The sequence below is a fragment of the Acomys minous genome, assembly GCF_964271855.1.
Source record: "Acomys minous genome assembly, chromosome: 4".
In the NCBI taxonomy this organism is placed as follows: domain Eukaryota; kingdom Metazoa; phylum Chordata; class Mammalia; order Rodentia; family Muridae; genus Acomys; species Acomys minous.
In genome coordinates, this window is record NC_140486.1 from 13,400,171 (window position 1) to 13,421,712 (window position 21,542).

General features: G+C 45.4%; 1 protein-coding gene across 3 annotated transcripts in view; it reads right to left on the minus strand.

Moving 5' to 3' along the window:
- DYM (dymeclin) overlaps positions 1-21,542 on the minus strand; it is a 272,781-nt gene that overhangs the window by 64,140 nt on the left and 187,099 nt on the right. For all 3 annotated transcript variants that reach the window (XM_084781008.1, XM_084781006.1, XM_084781007.1), the window contains one exon: positions 3,462-3,644. In XM_084781008.1, the coding sequence (XP_084637134.1) occupies positions 3,462-3,644 (183 nt within the window). The remainder of the gene's footprint in view (positions 1-3,461; positions 3,645-21,542) is intronic.

Here is a 21,542-nt window from a genome sequence, read left to right on the forward strand (position 1 = left end):
CAGCTTCACCAATAATCTTTGTCCCCTCAATGACAGATGTCCCCTCTGATGCAAGAGAATCAGACTACAGTGGGTGGATGCAGCCGTCATCCCAGCTTAGGAAACACATGCCCAAGAGAAGCCAACACTCTGTGACAGTTTAAGCCTCTGGGTCCCTACAAAGGACATACTTGGTCATGAGATCTCTTACCTTTAAAAGCCCCAAACTTTTTCTTCTCACTGGGTATTTACAGTTTTTCCTGGTACAGATTCAGCTTGTCAATCAAATGTCATATTATCATAGCTCTGTACGCGGTAGTGGGGTTGCTTGGTGACACAGCAAACAATCAACCTTCATTAGCTTTCCAGGGGGCTGAGTCTGAACAGCTTCACACAGCTTCTAATGCGCACTGAGAAAGGGTTTTGTTGGCCCTTTAACTCCTGAGCATCCTGATTCTTAAATGTAAGTGTTTCACGTCCAAAAAGGGTACAAATGAGAACCAGAAATAAACTTGTCAGATGAATTCTGCTCTACAAAGCTGCTTTCCCAGCAAAGAGCAATTCCACCCAACAGTCTAGTCCTTAAGAGCGGGCTGTGCAGAGGATGAGGTGGAGTGCCTGGGTCTGGCCTGGGTACCTTTTCCTGAGAGTTAGGATCCCAGCTGGGGTGCATGGCTCCCATCCCTGGTGTTCGAACTCTTCTACCAAAGCAAGCAATTAACATAAAACCTTAAGCTAGAAACCACAGTCTATAGTTTTCAAAAAACACCTTATTAAAGAAGGCAGGGACAACTTGAGATGGGCATCCCTTTCGTAATAATTTATTTCATGATTTTATTGATACTAATATCCCTCACTTTTAAACGTAGTTTATGAGAAAGAGAAATCGCTCAGTGGTTAGGGCAGCTCCCAACCAACTCTAAGTCTAGTCCTAGGGATGCGAGCTGCTCTTCTGGCTCCCTTGGGCACTGTGTGCTTGTGGTACACATATACGCACATAGCCAAAACATCCATATACATAAAAAATAAATCAAAGGACTTTATGAAAATTAAATCCAGAGTTGAGGAGGAGGATTTGGAACTAGAAAAATATTTTTGTGCTCCCAACCAAGAGCTGAGCTCAAACCCAAGTCTTCCTGCATGCTGACCAACACTGCCTGCTGCTCCCTCTGCACTCCGGAAAAGAAGCGTTTGAGATATGACTCGAGGAGGTTCTCGTACATGCAAATACCAACAAGTCTACGTGGAACACTGGTTCATAGCGGCGAGGACTTGAAGAACTGCCTAGAATGTCAAGTCTCAGTTGAAGAGACAAGCATGTGTGTCGGCTTCTGCATCATGCTGCAGCGGTGGCAGCTACACAGGAACGCCTACTGCTGGGGCGCACAGCCGTGTGATAGCAGACACAAGTGTGGGGGGGGGGGCTGCTCCATGCTCTGCTCTAGCTGCAACCCCGAGGGACACAGGAAACAGGAACTGAACTGCCAGTAAAGCGCTGTTCATTTGTTTGTGCTGCTCCCCTCCTCGTGTCTCCAGGATCTCCTAATGTTTCTGAGGCTAGCCCAGGGTCTCCTAATGTTTCTGAGGCTAGCCCTTGAACTCACGACGCTGTGCTTCAGCCTTCTGATTCCAGGGATCAGAGGTCTGTACCACTTTACTGGAAAGCAAAATGATGGTTCATTCACAGATACTCTGAGGGTTGCAGAGCACCCCGCAGCGTGTGCAGTAAGAGTCTAGAATGGAGGGGAGTAAAGGCCCAAGCTGGCTTTGGCTCAGTACGCACCCATCTTCACCCGGTTATGGGAGGGAACAGGAGCCTAATTTAGTAAACTGCCTTTTAAGGATAAAGAAAATATTAAATATCAAAAGCCTGATGAGAAACTCCGCACATATCCAGGTGTCATCACAAAACCAAGAGGTGTCCGCTGAGAAGCCATTCCCTGCTCCCTAGGGAATTCCCGCCTCCTGACCCAGCCTTCAAGCCCTGCAGACAGGCTGAGGGAGCGCTGCCGGGAGCCGGACTCTTACTGAGAGCAATGAGTAGCCTTGAGAAACAATGTTTAAAGATCTGATAAGAGAAGGCTCCCAAGAACAAGGGGCTCCTAGAGAAGCAGCAGGGGAAAAATAACTTCCCCCCAAACTTGATACCAACGAACACGAGCCCTTAGTCTAAAAGGGACTAATGACAAGCAAGGTACAGAAAACCGTGACATTTCACAAGTAAAGGATGAAGAGACCAAAAATCCTAGAGAGAAACGATAGAACAAAACATTTCAGGGCTGTAAAGACGGCTCAGTGGGTGAGGATCTGAGTTTAGACTCTCAGAGGACACATGGAGCTGGGCACGGTGGCGCACGTCGGTAAGGCCAGGGCTGCCCTGGTAAGACGGCAGGCGGAGGAGACAGGAGAAGCCTGTAAGGCTGCGGGTCAGGTGGCCCGTGATACACGCTGGTGAAAGAGAAACCCTGTTTCAAATAAGGCAGAACTAGCCCCTGAGATGTTGACTATGGCACACACGTGCCTGCTCTCACATACACACAAACACATACATACAAAAGATAAAGATATGTTTATACATCAGAAATTAAAATATTTAAAAAATGTATTTCAAAATATCTAAAGATGAAGACTATGAGTGGCCTCAAGATAAAGAAAAGATACATGTTGGAGAACATTTGATCACTATACACTCCCTCATTTTCATGTGCGTATATGTATGTTTGCATGAGTGAACACATGTATGTGAGGGCCTGAGGTTATGGGAAAGCATCTTTGCTCGCTGCCTTAGGTTACTTTTCTACTGCTGTGACAAGACACCATGATCAAGCTCACTTATAAATGGCTTCAAGGGATTATAGTCCATGACCTGCACGGCAGGGAGGGAGCTGGAGCAGTAGCTGAGAGGTGGGAGGACTGTCACCGGGCATGGTGTTAAGTCTTCTGAAATATCACACTCTACAAGTGTATTAATATCAATATCAAGCTTCCCCAGCAAGCTTCTGTGGTATATACGCTCTACCAACACAGAGAACAGCAAGAGGAGTGCACAGGAAGCAGCCAGATAAAAGGAGAACAGAGAAGAACCTTCCACAAGGCCACCCCAGCTGCTCAGGAGCATCAGCACACAGTGGCTGCAGCAGGCAGCAGGGGCCTGAGGGGAGAAAGGAGCAAAGCACACGCTCAGGTACAACACAACTGTTAGTGCAAGCAAGTGTGAATACAGTTCACGTTCAAAGGGATTCACTGTTGGTAGACACTTCTCACCATGGTTTGCGAAGCTGAACTCTGTCACCTTTACTACTTAAAAAGGGATCAGGATGGGTGCGGTGGCCGTTCCTGTAAGTCCCAGTGCTTCGGGGGAGGGGGCAAGAGGATGGGCCTGAGCTCGAGGACAGTTCGGGCACACAGTGGGTCTTATGGCACTCGGGGTACACAGTGGGTCTTATGGCACTCGGGGTACACAGTGGGTCTTATGCACTCACCAGATCGATGTTCTGCATTATGTCTTGGAAGGAAGGGTGAGTTCGGAATTGCTCAAAGAGGTCACGTTTATAGAGCAAGGCGTACACCAAGTTTGGGTTGTGGTGTAGAGAGTTTGTCAGGCAGGAGTTGATGATCTCCAACATCATCCGAATCACTTCTTCAATGACACTGAGGTCCTGCGCCTTGTGAACAAAGAAATCCCAACAAGGAGTCAGTGTTGTTTCCTCCCACAGAAGTCACCGAAGTACAAGTGCCCACCGACAAGTCCAACAGCACTGGAAGATTACGCAGGAATGCCCTTTAAGATATTTGTCAAGAACTTTAGAATGAGGTTCATTAGTTACAAAGGGATGGGAGCTAAGAGAGTTCTACCTTAGTATAAAGGGAAATGTGGAGCCCGCCTTGCTCCCACTCTCAGATGCTGACCTGTGTTCTCTGCCTGAATCATTAGTGCTCCCGCGCAGCACGCTCCTAATACCTGAGCTACTCCAGCAACAGTCCTCACATCAGCATGACCTCGTGGTTCGCTGTGCTGCCCCTCGACCTTATGTTTACAGATGCACTGCTGTGGTTCTGTCACGGGTTCTCAGAGTTCACGTTGTGATGGTTCACCCCCAGCATCAGTCTGCGTGGATTTGGAACCACCCGGGAAACAGACCTCTAGATATGTCTTTGAAGGAATTTCCAGAGAGGTTTAACGGTTTATTCCTGAATGTGGGGAGCAGTGTCCCTGGTCTGGGGCCAGAGATCGGGTAAAAAGGAAAATGGGGAAAGTGAGCTGAGTCCCTGCATTCTTTGCTCTCCACCTGAGGCTACAATGTGACAGGCCACCTCATGCTCTGCCACCCTGTTTCCCACGAAAGGACTGTCTTCTTCTGAACTGTGAGCCAAACAAACTATTCTTTCCTTAAACTGTTTTTGTTGTTGTTATTGTTGTTGTTTGTTTGTTTTTGGTGAGGGGGCAGGGGGAAAAGGCTGCTCAGGAATTTGTGATAAGAACAGTAATTAAGACAACAGTCTTTTGGGACCTGACTGTGAAGTGACTGTAAGACAGCAAAACTCAAAGGTAGCAACTAGCAAGGCTGAGCCAGCTGCCTAGTTCTTCCCAGCATGGGTCTGGGCGTGATCGCTCGTCAGTCTTTCTGTTCCCCACTGAAGCTGCTTGCTCTTCTCGGGCTCGTTTTTTTTTTGGGGGGGGAGGGGGAGCATAGCTTTGTATTTTAAATTCCTTTATGTTATAATCATCTGTAAGTTTATGTTTTCAGAGCAAAGGGGGAGATCAGCCTCCAGCTTGGTAAATGATAACATTTACAGAATGTTCATTTAGCTGCCCTACCTTCCTACTTAGAGGAGAAATGAGTTTCAGAAATTTCTGAGGTCATTTTAGAAAGACCTGATGTGATAGTTAATGACTTCAGGAGCATGCCAAGATGCCAAATTTCTGAATTTTATGCTAATGAATATTTTACATATCAACCTAGTAAATTGTAAGTCCTGATATATTAAATTCACATTTCTGAGATTACTATGTGCCGATAGCTTTGTTTATCCCAATATTTAAGTAATTTGCCAAAACAATTGGAACTTGCTCACTTAAACTCAAGCTAAAACACAAGTCAGAGAAATACAAAGCAGAAACTTTAATATGTCAAAGTCAATGAGCATGCCCTGCATTAGTCTTTTTTTTTTTTTTTTCCTTCGAGATAGGGTTTCTCTGTCCTGGACTTATTTGGTAGACTAGGCTGGCCTCAAACTCACAGAGAGCCACCTGCCTCTGCCTCCCGAGTGCTGGGATTACAGGTGTACACCACCATGCCAGGCTCCATATTAGCATTTTTAAAGACAGGGTTTCTGGTTGCCCAGGGTGGCCTTGAATTAACTATGTCATAAGGCTGGCGTTGTCTCTATGCCTCCTCCTCTCAGATGTGGGGCCTAGGCACACTCTGCCGGCCTGTAGATGTGTATCAGTGTTTACTTTGCTTCAATATGGCAAAAGGATCTTTCAGAATTATACTAATATTCTCACTTTTAAAGGAGTTACTAGGTGTTCTACTTAACTTTTCTGATACTGTTTCTCTGGTAAGTTTTTTTTTCCCCCCTTAAGATAGGCCCTTTGCTGGCATGGGACCTGCAATACAGCCCAGGCTGGCCTTCTCTGGTAAGTTTTTTTTCCTCCCTCTTGAGATAGGGCATTTCTATTATATAGTCTTTGCTGGCATGGGACCTGCAATACAGCCCAGGCTGGCCTGGGATTTACAGAGATCCAACTGCCTCTGTCTCCCAAGTGCTGGGATTAAAGGAATGTACCAGCAAGTCTGGATCTCTGCTAAACTCTTATGCCCTCTTTTAATGTATTACAGTTTAGCTGCAGATATATAAAGTAAGTGGCAAGAAAATACAGTTTCTGTCGTTATTTAGATTAATTGGAAATACAGTTAAGGGGAACAGAGTAAATATATTTTACAGGTTATCAAATTTTACTGGATTATAAGACAATTTTTGGATTTCAACGTTGTATATTGATTAGGAAACAAAAATGAGAAATTATGTATAATTTAAAAGTTCAAGCTTAACTTAGAATGAGTCACAGACCATAATAACTTTCTATCAATATCTCTTTTAACATATAATATTATAAATAATTTACATTATTAAAGTTTCAATATTAAGTTGACTCTCAATCAGAGCACATGAGATAGGGTCTGTTTTTCTTCTTGATCACACCCTGACTGAACTCCTAAATACTTAACGAGTGTACACCATTAGTACTACTAGATGTGAGCTGCACCAGCTGGATGTCAATTAGAGTTATCCCCACAAGGCTTCTCAAAGGTACTAATTCTTGAGAAATAATTGAGGTTGCCTTGAAGTCAGGTATCTGCATAGATTGGTTTTAATTATGGCCCTAAAATTGTACCAAGAACTTCCATATACATCATTTTATTAATGTGGTAATTCTTCAGCTCAGTCCTGAGTTAGGAAGCCTACAATGTGATTCTAACGTGAGCTCCAAAGCTGCTGGCGCCCAGGCTGCTGCAGTGCTAGACTCCCTCCCTCCCTCATGTTCATCCCAGTGGTCAACTAGCCTGTTCTCGAATACACAACACACAGTTCCGGCTACCCGTTCATTTCCATTTTAAGTGGCAACAGTTCTTTGCTAACCACTTTAATTATCCTTTAAGAAACAGCCAGAGTTCCTACTGTGTTGTTTCCTAGAAACTACTCCATGGGTCTGTGCACCCCTGCTGGAAGATCACGAAGCTTCCAGGCACCAGGCAGATCATGAGATAATCAGGGCAAATTGCATGCCAGGGGAATTCAGATTTGCTAAAAACAAAAGTATCAAACTTTGGTTAATTCTAATTTCCAAGAAACACTGTCCCAATACATATAACCTGCAATTTAATTGGCACTATCAAGTTGCTACTTTGACTGCATTCTGAGGTAGGCACCCATAATACATGACAGGAAACCAATAAAATCCTTTTTGTTTCATTTCTAAAAAGCATTGTTAGGCAATAATCACTACTTGTAAAAGGATAAGAAATTAGAATGAACTTAATTAATTGGAGTGCTTCTTTTTTAATGACAGCACTACCTAAACCCGAGGACTTACTTTAGATAGATCTAAAAGGCTATTTAGTCATACTGCTCTGCAAGACTTGATCTTTAAACAATGTGCTGGGGCTTGAATTCCAGGGCGGGAGCACGCTGAGCATGAGCTCAGCCCCCTACTAGGTATTTTTTGCACGAAGTTCTGATTCAGTAGCATCTGCAAAGCCCTTAAAACTGCAACATGGGGTGGAGTGGGGGATTCCAAGATAAGTATGTGACTACTTTCCAAGGTGGGAACTTGGAGACTTTCATGTACTTAAAAGAGACAAAACACATCTTCACTTTAGATATTACTACTAAATGAGAAAAATAAAAAGGCAAAGAATTCAGAAATCACATTTCTTAGACTTTTTTTTTCCAAGACAGGGTTTCTCTCTGTGCTCCTGGCTGTCCTGGAATTCTCTCTGAAGACCAAGCTAGCCTCAAATCAAGAGAGTGTTGGGATTTAGATGTATGCAAGCATGTCAACTTGACCACCAGCCCCATAGCCAGCCAAATTGCATCTGTGGCAAAACAAATTGAGAGAATAGAGGGAACATGGTTACTTAAAACAAAACAAAAACCAAAATGTATTACCTTTATAAAGCTTGTTTCATTATACAGTGTAAATCAGTTTTCTATACAATATTCCCTAAGGGACCAGTTAACATTTTATGAAGTATGGGGCTCCAGAGACAGACGGCTCAGTGGTTCAGAGCCCTTGCTGCTCCCAAAGAAGACCTGGGTCCCGTTCTGAGAATCCACATAGAGGCTCACAGTCAACTGTTACTCCAGTTCTGGGCATCCAACACGTATTCAGGTAAACACTCATACACATTTAAAACAAATTCTTAAAATAAAATAATGAAAGCAAACTTTGGCTCATTTAAAACTAAGAAAGATAATCAGGTGTGCTTGCATATGTTTTTAATCCCTGCACTCAGGAGGCTCTCTGTGAGTTCAAGGCCAGCCTGGTCTACATACTACACAGAGATTTCCAGCCAAGTTCCAGACCCTATCTCAGAAAAACAAAGATAAAACAAAACAATACTCAGGGCAGAGGCAGGAAGATCTCCCAATCTAGGGTAGTATGAGCTATAGGAGAAATCCCTATCTCAAAAACAAAAGCCCATGTGATGGCTCTACCATGATGGCTCATGGATAGAGCAATCAAGTATTCAGAACAAAATATGTGCCTTTTTGATTCACACCCCACTCTTTTTAGTACATGCAGTTTGCCTGATAGGAATGGAGCCAGACCAAGTCAGCAAGCCAAGGGTGTGTGTGTGTGTGTGTGTGTGTGTATGTGTGTGTGTGTGTGTTTACACACACCATGTGCTCAAGTGTGCACTATTCCAGTGTAGAAACAAGGATCCTGAGTCAACAATCCCAGTCTCAGGCACTTCTGACTGTACATGAAGGAGCGAAAGCCTGAAAACCCCATGTTAAGTAGTAACTCAATATCGATGGCTAAGTTGGTGGTTGTGGGAATATTTTACCCAGTTAACAATGCTCAGAGTTGCTTCTCATTTTATAAACTTCCTTTTCCTTTTAAGAGGGAATTTATACAGTTTCAAATCATTTATTTTTAGTTTCCTTAAGAGAAGCATATGTATCTTGTTTGTATTAGTTTTGGGGGGATTCCAAGAAAGTTGTCTAAATTTCCTGCATTTTCAGCAGAAAATAAAACCTTCAACAAAATTAATGGGACTTTGCCAAAGGCGGGGAGCGGAGGAAATGCATAGGCACGGCTCCCCAGCCTTCAAAGGCAATGTTTGGGTGACAGACTCCTGTTATCTTTCTGTTGTTAATTCACTGGCACACACTCTAACAAGGTTTGAGGCCGTGTTACTTCTAGCCAGAACTGGATCTGTCCCCAAACAGCCAGCCTGTGGCAGAAAGAACTGGCTTTATATTACATACAACATAGCGCAAGGATAGACTCTGGGGCTGAAGGAGACTATAGGTAACTTAATTCAAGCATGAGGAGCAGGTGGAGTGGGTGCAGGGCTCTGGTGTGCGCGCTTGTGTGGGAATGCGGGACCCTGTGGAGTGGGCACAGGGCTCTGGTGTGCGCGCTTGTGTGGGAATGCGGGACCCTGTGGAGTGGGCACAGGGCTCTGGTGTGCGCGCTTGTGTGGGAATGCGGGACCCTGTGGTCTTCCTCACTCTTTCTTGGACACAGTGTGAGTGTGGCCTGCAGGCCCCAGCTAGAACCCTGGGAGCACTGATTACATCACACTGCAGTTGTACTGGCATTGGTGGCAGATAACTGTGGCCACTAGGAGACATTGGCTAACTTCACATAGTTTCCCATAACGGGAAACCAGCCAGACAATTCACACAAAAAGAAATGTTCTGAATGAGCACCAGCTATGCTGTAGAGCGTGAGCTGGAGGGAGGGCTGTCCTGGGACTAGAGCGCAGCCTGGGGCAGCTTTGCCCTGACTGGCAGCTGCAGTGGCTTCTCTGTCCTTCAAGCCCCAGCAGCCCTGGGTGCCATTCAGAGCAGAGCTGGCCACCTTCCCGAGGCTTCTGGGGCGGCTGCGGCATGCATACGCCGTTCTGACAATTCATGCCTTCACCTTCAGAAGCAGCATGCATTTTCATTCTTAAGAAACACCCTTCCATATCCTATGGAAAGTAAAATCTTGAATAAATCCCAGTAAAACACACCACCCAGGAAAGATGTGCCTTGCCCTAAAACAAACAAATGAACGAATGAACAACTCCAAAGCCCCTCTGTCTGTCTTCCTAAGCCTCCTGTCATTCTGTGAGGCCCAGAGCCACATCCTCACGCTCACCAGCCCAGTAACTTCTGCTGAGTCAGCTAAGTTAGGTGTTTACAAAATAAAAGCTTTATATAATTTATTTTTATTTTTATTTTTTGGTTTTTCGAGACAGGGTTTTTTTCCTATATAGCATTGGCTGTCCTGGGACTCCCTTTGTAGAGTAGGTTGGCCTTGAACTCACATCGATCTGCCTGCCTCTGCCTCCTAAATGCTGGGATTAAAAGCATGTGTCACCATACCTGGCTGCTTTATGTGATTTTTAAAATCCCTTTTCACGGGCTGGAGAGAAGGCTCAGCGGTTAAGAGCACTCCTTGCTCTTCCAGAGGTCCTGAGTTTAATTGTTAGTAACCACGTGGTGGCTCACAACTATCTATAATGTGATCTGATGCCCTTTTCTGACATGCAGGTGTACATACAGATAGAACACTAATATACATTAAATAAATAAATAAAAATGAGCAAATCTTTTTTAAAAATCCCTTCTCACTCAACTCTAAGCCTCCATAAAAATGTGAAAATTATTCAACACAAAAAGCAAATTTTATTAGTTACCAAAAATATGATTAACATAAAGAAATCCCCACAGTGACCTCAAACCAATAAATTAAATTTTTGCTTCTGATTCTTCCACCATGTTGACTGGTCACTGGTAGCTTTGGAAAGAACCGAACCCCAGCGGTCTGAGGCGTAAACGTGCACAGCCTAAGTGCCAGACAGCTGCTCCCTGAATCTGACACTGACGCTGAGAACGAGGGCACCAGAGTGCTGCTCAGCTGGGGCAGCTTAAGGCTGGCTTCTAGTTCGGCTTGCTGGGCACTTAGGCAAGTCACTTTCTTGAGCCTCAGTTCCTTCAAGTGGGTTCTCTGAGGTGAAGGGGGTGTGGTGGAGGAGAACACTGCAGGGACTCGGCCTTGGGTTCCTGCTTAGGGTGTGGAATGCCTCCCTTACTTTATCATCAGAAAAGCCAGATCGTTTTCTGTCTGTCGTTGTCCTACACCAGGGGGAAGACTTTTGAGTCAACCTGATAAGACGGATCGCACTGAGAACCTGGCCCCTGCAGGGAGAGATGTAGACCTAGCACCTTCTCATGGGGGGGGGGGCGCAGGGGGGGCTGGTGCAGAATGGGGCCTCCACAGGAACTCAGTCGGCTAGGTATGGCCGCCAGGTAGGCTGGAAGGTCAGGCCCCTAGTGCAGCGGAGGGGGCATGCATCCTTCTCTAAAGCTATGCAGAACCCAGGCAGCAAATCCTTCGGGCCGACAGAACATGGGCGAACTTCCACTGCTTCCAGGGAGAGGCAAGCCCAACCCACTCAGCCTCCAGATTTGACAGAGGATACCTCTCTTACCACCAGGACACAAGCAACATCCATTTATGCTGGTATATGAATAGAAACCAACAAGACAAAAGGACCCATCAACACTGGGATTTCAGGTAGGAAGGCAGGAGGGTTCAATACTCTATATACATGAGGGAGGAAGGTAGAAAACTCCACCTCTACAACCCAGAAACATACAGGGATCAGGAGAGTAAAGAAGTCCTTTCAAGGCCACTGCAGAGACAGCTGAAAGACAGGATCACACAAAGGAACACTGAAAAACAAACAAACAAACAAGCCAAAACAAAACTGCTGACACCCTAGTCCTTCCTTTTTCAGGCATAGAGAAACTTGTAGGAGACTGTGAGGCAGGCGGCACACTGCAGATACAAATCCCAAGGTCAGTCTGCAGTCTTTAAGGGAGCCAGATCACAGCAGAGCTGTGCCCACTCACAAGCCTAACTGCCGCAAGGTTTCAATTTCTGCTGTCTTGGGTCCAGTGGCCAGCATCCAACGATAGTGTGCAAGCACAGTGACTCGGACAACACAGGCAGCATAGGGAGCTGGAGTGCTGATCCAGACACAGCCTCACTCTGGTGGCCGCTTAGAAATGTCCATTAGGGCAGAATCTCAGGGTGCTAGGGTGGGGCTGGCCAGGGATGGGGTCAGCAGAATGACACAAGTCTAAAGTTAGGCCGACTACTCTGAACCCCTTGTTTAAGTAGCTATGTGTTCTTAGGTAATCCACGGAACCTTCATGCTGCAGCTGCTCCTTCTGAAAGATGAGAGTCCTGCCTGTTTCACAAGACGTGAAGACTGAACGATAGATTTGAAACATTTTCTGTCTTGCCTAGGGGGTAAAAAGGGCTTGCTGCAGTAGCTGTTATGATGAATATGTTTTATGAATAGGCTGAGACCTGCAGAGGCTGTAGGAGAGGGGGGAGGAGGAGGGGAGGACATGTATAGAAAGCCCAGCCCTGGAAGGGAACACAGCATGGGTGGGCTTTCAGTCCAGCTTGACCTGCGAAAGCAGGAGAGTCTGGAAAAGAGACAAGCTAGAGCACTCAGGTCTCAGGTCAGCAGGGTGAGCTCGGGGCCTGCAGGTCTTCCCACTGTGAAATGGCCCAAGGACTATTTGAATCTTTTATGGCTGGCTGAAAAGCACCGGGGACTTCATGTAGTCACATGGGAGCAGCCCTAGGAAGACATGCAGTGCACCGGAAGTGCACTGAGACAGAGGTTCAGGGGTGTTGCACTCCGGCACAGCCAGTGTGAAGGGCACAAGATGGAGAGGAGACAGGAGGAGCCCCGACTGTGGCTGAAGCCAGGGAGGATACCTCTACCATAGAAGCAAAGCCACTCTAGTGATCAAAAGTGGCAGCACAGAAGAAGAGAAAGGCAGCAAGGACCTAGGAACACTCCATACATGAGACTCGGTTTCCTGCCAGAGGGAAGGGTACTGAAGCCAGCCTACCTGAGAAGCAATCAAGCAGAAAAACAGAATCACCAGAAACATTAAGGAAATATTGCTAATCCATTATCCAACAAAAGATAGATAGAATATAAAGACTTAAAGTTCAAAATGAATTTAAAATGTCCCCTTCCCCAATTTTAATTTTATTTACGTTTATGAGTGTTTGCCTGCATGTGTGCCTGGTGCCCATGAAGCTCAGAGGAGAGTGTCAGGGTCACAGACAGCTGTCAAGTGCCACATCAGTGATGGGAACTGAACCTGGGTCCTCTGGAAGGGCAGCCAGTGCTCTTACTGCTGAGCCATCAACTCAGCCCAAATAAAATAAAATAAAATGGATAGGAAAAAAAGGGAAATCTATTTACATAATCTTCATAGAGAGATAGGAAGGAGTTGTGTATGACCTCAAAATCCTTAAAAGAAAAACAGTTCTGAATGAAAAGGGAACTTAATTAAATGAAACCAGGGGCTCCATATATGGGACAAAGATTAATGTCAACAGAGAAAAACATTAGAAACATGTCATAAAGAATGAAGAGCAGATGAAGAGACCTTAGAAATCACTAAAAATAAATGAATAGCTCACAGTGAAATGTAACTGGTCCTGAAGGGGTTGCAACCAAAGGTGTAGTTACAGAAAAATGCCACCAGGACGGCGGCAGAGTGTCGTGAGGTAATTACATGCAGGCCAGGCCCCACGACGTGAGTTTGAGTCATGGATCCCACAAGGCCGCAGGAGAGAATGGACTCCTAAGACTTGTCCTCTGACATGCACACATGCTCTGTGGCGTGTATGTGCTTGTGTGTGCATGCTCTCTCTCTCTCTCTCTCTCTCTCTCTCTCTCTCTCTCTCTCTCTCTCTCTCTCTCTCTCTCTCTCTCACACACACACACACACACACACACACATACACACACACACGCACAGACATGCATGCATGCATGTACATGCAAATAAATACAATAATGAAAAATAAAAATTCAGTCTCTTAATTAAAACTTAGTTTTCCTTGTCAGGCAGATCACTGAGAGTCTGAGGCTAGCCTGACTACACAGCAAGTTTCATGCCAGCCATGATTACACAGTGAGACCCTGTCTCAAAGAATTAAAAAACCAAGAGAAAACCGACTTTTTAGTTGGTGTCTGTGTGGATATGTGCATGTGAGTGCAGGTGTCCAAGGAGGCACTAGATGGAATTACCAGTGGCTGTAAGCTTCCGGCAGCCAGACTCGGGTCCTCCACAAAGTGCACATAACAGTTGGGCCCCACAAAAATGCAAAACTGTATGGTCATTCATAAATAGTAAAATCAGAGAGTAAGCAAAATATAAATCGAAAAACAGTGGGAGGGGATAAAATAATGGTAAGAACCCAAGTGTACGGATTAGGAAATGAAAGCAGCACTTGTTTTTATACACAGTGCTGATGAGAAAAAAGAAGTTCTCTGGCACGCAACTGCGGAGATGGGAGACAAAGACATAGACAGATACAGGGACAACTCCAGCCTCCAAGCCTGGAGACAGCCGCCTTCCCAGGTGTTCCCACAGAGACAGCCGCCTTCCCAGGTGTTCCCACAGAGACAGCCGCCTTCCCAGGTGTTCCCACAGAGACAGCCGCCTTCCCAGGTGTTCCCACAGAGACAGCCACCTTCTCAGGTGTTCCCACGGAGACAGCCGCCTTCCCAGGTGTTCCCACAGAGACAGCCGCCTTCCCAGGTGTTCCCACAGAGACAGCCACCTTCTCAGGTGTTCCCACGGAGACAGCCACCTTCTCAGGTGTCCCCATGGAGCTTCCTCTGTGATAAGCAAAAGGCAGGGGAGTTGGGTGTTTTCCTCTTCCTGGAAGGCCACCAGCCCTACCAGATGCCCTATGCTCTCTTTTACTCCTGACCACCTCCTTAGGGCCCAGTCAGGGTGGGCGCCAGGCTTCACCTTTGTAGCTTGGGGAAACCAATCTAGTCTCCACCACAGAACAGGACTAAAGGGAACTGTTCCGTCTGGTGTGGGAAGCAAGCTGGACCCCTGTGAAGAACTCTTGCCAAGAAAGATGAATCTGTCTGAATTTATGCAAGCCTTTAGTACAAATGCCCATTTCCACTAAGCATTGAGGGCCAGAGAACAAATTAGAAGAGGGCCACAGGAGATATCCCCCCTCCAAAAAACCAAAACCAAACTAAACCACAACCACAACAACCAAACCAACCATGCTTAGACTAGGGAAGAGTCTGTACTAGTGGTTTGGCTTCTGCAATATGATAATGGCTGGGAAAGAAAAGGAAGTAGATTGCTCTAATTTAAAAAGTCTTAGGAGACACAACAACCAAATGTGTGAATTCTAATTCTAATTTAACATATTGCCAACAGCCATTTCTGAGAATTCAGGAGAAATATGATTATGCTACATGAGATTATGCCTTGGGAATATTACTGCTTTTGTTGGATGCGATAATGGTGTGAGATTATAAAAGAAAATTACACTATTTTTGGAGCTTATATAGATAAAAGTCCAGGATTTACTATAAAATATTTTAGCAAAAGGAAAAAAAAGTAAATGTTTATATAGAGAATATACAAGGCTACAGAGGCACTAATGTGATTTATTTACTTATGTTTATGTGCATGAGTCTTTTGCCCGCATGTATTTATGTGTACCACATGCATGCGTTGTGCCCTCGGAGGCCAGAAGAAGGTGCTGCAGCCTCTAGAACTGGAGTAACCGATGGCTGTGAGCCGCCATGTGGGCTTTGGGAACTGAAGCCAGGTCCTCTAGAAGAGCAGCCTGTGCTCTAGAACACTAGACCAAAAGACAGTTTGCTTATTCATTTATTTCATGTGTACATGGGGGGCATGCCATGGTGTGAGCATGGGGGCCAGGGGACAACTTGTAGGAGGGATTTCTCTCCTTCCACCATGTGGCTTCTGACCTCAGGTATCGGACTTGGCCACAAGCACCTTAACCTGCTGCGCCATTTCACTGAGTTCTCTCTTAAATCACAAACATAATTATGACTTTAAAATCTGGTAAAATTCATTCAAAAGTAAAAGTAAGAACCAGTGTCATCAGCACACTCAATATGGTGATGCAGACCAGGTTCACCATTGGGATAAAAGCTACAATGTGGGTAGTTTTCAAGGACCTTGGAAGCGGCAGGAGTCAGTCTACTTGTGTGAGCACAGTCGGTGGGAGGAGAAAGTTATGATCATAATGCTAGACTTAGAAAAGGAAGTATACAAGTCAGGAGCTGCTTCTGTTTGGAAGTATGTGAAGTAGGAAAAAAGGGTGTGCTGACATGGGAGGAAACAGAAAGCAGACTCGAGGGTTAGAGACGGCTCGGTGGCCAGGAGTAGTGAGCAGGTGCTCTGCCAGAGGATCCCACCCCTCATGTCGGCCAGTTCACAACAGACTCTGCTCCAGCTTCAGGGATCTAAGGCCTCTGACCTCTAGCATGTACACGCACAGAGAAATCTCTCTCTCTCTCTCTCTCTCTCTCTCTCTCTCTCTCTCTCTCTCTCTCTCTCTCTCACACACACACACACACACACACACTAGCATAATAAAATCTTTTTAAAATGTAGAATCAATACAAATACTCACTCAGAAAACATTTAAGAGCAAAACATTGATATACTGAGCTTTTCAAGGAGCTAAAAATGTCCATTAAAATTGAACTCTTAACCCAAGAACTTAAAAGACGTAAATATTACTGTTACACTAAACAGTTAATTTGTTTAGAAATATGCTAAAAATACTGCAAGTCTAATGCTGTGACCCTAACTGATACAGGTGGCCCTAACTGAAGACAGCCTGACTCAAAGCCTGCTGTTCCACTGTGATGATCAAAAGCTGTGGTTATAGTTGCCTAATGAATGGGACAACGCCCACATTTTGTCCAGATAACTAATAACCCACAATTCAGCCAAGGTCAATGGCAGTGGGGCTGACTCAGTTTGTACCTACAATTAGAGCAAGGGCTCACTGAAGTTGCCATGGGAACTGTCTATTGCCCAGCAATTACCACTCAGAAACTTTAGGAGGTGGCCCTGTGCTAAATTTGCATTTTATTTCTTATGGCAGAAGTTGATGTTAAAAGGAGTCTGAAGATCTTTATGTTAACAAAGAACGTTTGCCACAGTAGTGTCAAGTTATCCCCAGCACAAATGTGGGTGGGTTTACAGTTTCTAGCCCTCAAATGCACCTAGAGAACATACGTAATCCACTTTCAACTACTGTCTTTGATTATATGCTTAAGAACTTAAAATTCTCATTCTTGTGCTCATATGCTGTGGAATCAATTGGGGGTGGGGTGGAGCTGAATATCCAGCCCCTAAATAGGATCAGACTTCAGAAGGCCCAGGTGTAGTGTCGTCATATCCTCAGTTGGGACTGCCTATCTTTTGCTAACTGCTGTCAACTCTGTGTGTGTGTGTGTGTGTGTGTGTGTGTGTGTGTGTGTGTGTGTGTGATAGGATGGTGGGGGTGGGGCAGCACAGATATCTGTTTTTTTCCCCCTGGAAGAAGTGTGTAGAAATTATCAATAAATAAAAGATTAAAATTAAAACAGGAAGCGAACTGTTATCTAACATGAAGGCAGTCCTTCTGAGGTAGAGGAAGACCTGCTTTGATGCAGAATAAGCTCTTTTGGGAGTGTCCTGAGTAACAATTTACTGGCAAAGAGGGATGAGATCCCCTGCCTCTCCCTTTGCTATCTGCAACTCTTTTGTGTGCATGGTTGTGCACACGTGTGGAGGCCTGACATCAATGTTGGAGGCCTGACATCAATGTTGGAGGCCTGACATCAATGTTGGAGGCCTGACATCAATGTTGGAGGCCTGACATCAATGTTGGAGGCCTGACATCAATGTTGGAGGCCTCTATTGCCCTCGATCTTATTTTTGGGGACAGGGTCTCTTGAAGGTATGTGGCCGTGAGCTCCAGGACCCCACACTTCTGCAGTAATCTCAGAGGCACGTGTTACCATGCCTAGGCCTTTCTGTGGGTGCTGGGGTGACCTCAGGTCTTTACACAAGCATGGCACCACTGCACCAACAGTCCACGCCCCAGTCCCCTCAAATGCTTTGGGAATATAAGGAAGAGATTTTATTATGGAGAAGAAAAGAACTACACAGGAGACACTGTGGTAACAAGTGTGCTGGGAGCAGAAACATTTTAAGCTCTGGTGTCTATGCCATTGGGTTCACTAGGTGGCATTTTTTACCCAAGCACAGTGACTGCTGTAGGCAGTAATATAATAATGACGTTTCCCACAGTGTGTCAAGGTTTCAAACAATGCTAGTTCCATCAAGTATTACCAGAATGCATCATGGCTTCTGCTGGGAGCAAAGTGACAAGCAAACCTCTTCTTCCTGGACCTACTTCATTCTGATGCCTTGAGAGCTGACTGGGCAGAGCTGGCACTAGGCTAGAGCTTGGCCTCTGTAACAGTATGTGTTCACAGATATTCCCTAGTGAGATGGAAGGATGCTGGGCCAGGAGCATCTGGCCTAGCTCTGAGGTAAACAACCCCTTCAACCTCTGAGGAAACTGACCCTCTTGCTAAGCAGAAATGTAGCGCCTGTCTATACTCCAGAGTTATAGAGTTGTCTGATTTAAAAAAGGACTCACTAACTGTAAGTACTTTGGAAATGTGCACCAGGGAGAAATGACTTTTTTGGCTGGGTGTGGCAGTGCATGCTCGATGTTCCTACACAAAGAGGCTGAGGCAGGAACAGCATGATTTTGAGTTTGAGTAAGTCTGGAATACACAATGAGACCTTGTTTCAGCAACAAAACAAAACAAAACAAAACAAAAGACATTTTGGTTTTTTTTTAGCTTGAATTTCTGGTCTTTGACTATGAAGAAAAAGAAAAAAAATTAGCATCAGGTAAAAGAAAATGTCATACTTCTCTGGGCAGCTGTCCTATGAGTTTATACATGAGAAATTTTCAGTTTCAGGTTTTTGTTTAGCTTGAGGCAGACCATGCTTCCCCGAGACCCAGAGTTAGAGATGGCAGACAGCACGCTGCCTCACATGCGTGCCGGCCAGGCTGAATTGTTCTTGCTCAGCCAGAGAGGCTGACAGAAAGGCTTTTTCATAATGAGCGTCATTCATTTAACTTTGGCACGGACCTAAATATGCATAGGAACAATTACAGAAAAATCTGCTTTTACCAATAAAGCCACTGAGGCTGGCAAGGCAGCAAGGCTCCGGGCTTGATTCTGAAAACAATACAGTGCTTGCCATGTAAGCATGTGGCCCTGAGTTTGATCCTTAGAGCACATGTAAAGGTGGAAGGTGAGAACTGACCCACAAAGCTCTCCTCTCACCTCCACATGGTCACCACAGCACATGTGTGCCCTCCTCTACTGTTCCGGCCAGGGTTGGGTGTGGTGGTCTGTACTTGTAATGCCAGCACTGGGGTTCACTAATAAGGAATGACACTCAAGGCTGACGTTGGGTCCCTACAGCCACATGAGCACACATGTACCCCTCACTGTCAATAAAACTAATTGTCAGCTAAAATAGTCCTAAGTATATGCAGTCAGTGGTATGACGCTTGGGCAGCATAAGCAAGGCTCTGGGCTTGATTCTGAAAACACTTTGGGTTTCCTGAGCTATCACATTAGGAGCCAGGCGATGGTAGTAAAAAGCCAATTTTAGCAATCCCACAGCACTCCTAGCTTACAATGCCTCTCTCTGTAAGCATTTTGGGAAGCAGAGTTTCCTACACATTTGGTTAATATGAAAGAAATTTGTTGTGACATTATTTGGACTAATTTGCTGGTTATTATGCAAAAGTCACAGCTATCTCTACCTCTGGTATGCTAAAGAAAATTAAAGAATGACGACAACCTTCTCAGTGGCTTCAACTTTAAGTCTATTAAAATTTGAGTAAACGGTATGAGAAATTAGACATGTTGAGCAGAAAGAATAAGGAAACCAAAAGGCAGACCAAAGCACAGAGGGAAAATTCCACAGTGTATGAGCTGCCCATGCAAAAGCCGCAGCCTGCCTTTGACACCATCTCTCCTGCCAGGTGCTAGAGGAAACTGCCTTGTGGCCCGGAAGAGCTCTGGTGATGCAGCACTGAATCAACATGTGCCCAGGGTTCGGTGCGTCTCTGCCATGTGGCCTTGGCAGAGTTCAGGGTCAACTGGGCTGACGGAGAAGTCTCACTAGGAGCCCTAGGTTACCAGGGCAAGTGATACGGCTTATTCACCTGTCTAGCCATCATGATGTTCCCAGGTAACACACGCCACTTAGCAGATACAGAACGGGCATTGTCTATGGAAAGGTAGAACTCCTGGGTCCTGTGGGGAGGGTGGTGAATTATGGGACATGGTGTAAGGAAGGGGGGTTACACAGACACAGAAGAGAGGCCTGCATGAAGAAGTGTAGGAAATGTCCACATGGCATCAGAGCCTTCCAGCTAAAGGACATTCTAGAAGAAAGTACCTAATGGTGGAACACAAATTTATCAGCAGTTTGTGCCAATCTCTCCCCAAAACTAAAAATCAAACTGTGTCCTCTAGAGTAAGGGCATCATGATCCTTCCCATGGCCTGAACTCTGGGGGTTACATGTGAAATGAAACTTGAAAACAATTCCAAACATTGGCTACTCATGAGGGTCTACTTCTGAATACTCATATTTCTTTCCCCTGAACTTAAATTTTTTTCATCAATGTAATTAATGATCACAGTTTGAAATTCAAGAAAACCAGTATGAAAATAGAAACAGAGTGGCTTCTGTAGTAGGCCCCTTCCTGAGTACTCATACCCTGGCCAAGCACGGGCCAGCCCTGAGCACCCACACCCTGGCCAAGCATGGGCCAGCCCTGAGCACCCACACCACGGCCAAGCACGGGCCAGCCCTGAGCACCCACACCACGGCCGAGCACAGGCCAGCCCTGAGCACCCACACCACGGCCAAGCACGGGCCAGCCCTGAGCACCCACACCACGGCCGAGCACGGGCCAGCCCTGAGCACCCACACCATGGCCGAGCACGGGCCAGCCCTGAGCACCCACACCACGGCCGAGCACGGGCCAGCCCTGAGCACCCACACCACAGCCAAGCACAGGCCAGCTAGACTCTCCTCTAGCATGTGCCTTCTCGTTCTGAAATAACATATTGCTATTTCTGAATGCTTCACTTTGCAATCTTTAATTGACTTTTTACTTCTGAGAAACAAGGCTCTGCTTCTCTTAAAGTAATTATTTAGAATGAATTAAGGTTTTACTAATTTACCAAACTGAAAATAGCATTTCTTCTAATCCCTTGAATAAAGAAGACATAAGGAGACATGTACTCATGTATGTTAAAAAGCTGAGAACCGGAGACTGAGACCATAGCTCACATTTTATGATGTTGCTCTGAGACAATGGCTGTCAACCAATTCCCCTTTGCCTGAATGTCCATAGCAGACAGAGGGAGGAAACAAGGGTTTCTTATGCTTTGTTTCTAGAGCAAAAACCTAGGTCTAGGAGTGCAGAAGTCTGCTCCAGATGCCCTCACAGTCCAGCCAGGATTCTCTGAACAGCACGTCATGGCCATTCCCTTGACAAATCCCTCTGTAGCTCTCAGGACAGGGTGAATTCTAGGTTGTTAGGTTTTTTCCTGTCTTACTCTTTTCTTTTCTTTTCTTTTCTTTCTTTATAAAGAGTACAGCATTCCTAACAGGCAAAGCTGCAATCCTGCAGGCTTTCTCTTACTCCTGTGCTATTACATTTAATTTGTGTGCTTTTATAACTTTGTACTTACGCCCACAGGCTTTTGAACAATGGGTGCCCATTCAATAAATCCAAGAAATAAGTGACTTGATGACTGTAAATGCTTTGAACTCATCGGACAGAAGGCTCTACAGAAGTAATATAATAGTAAGGACACTGGGATAAAAGCCTCAGAAAAA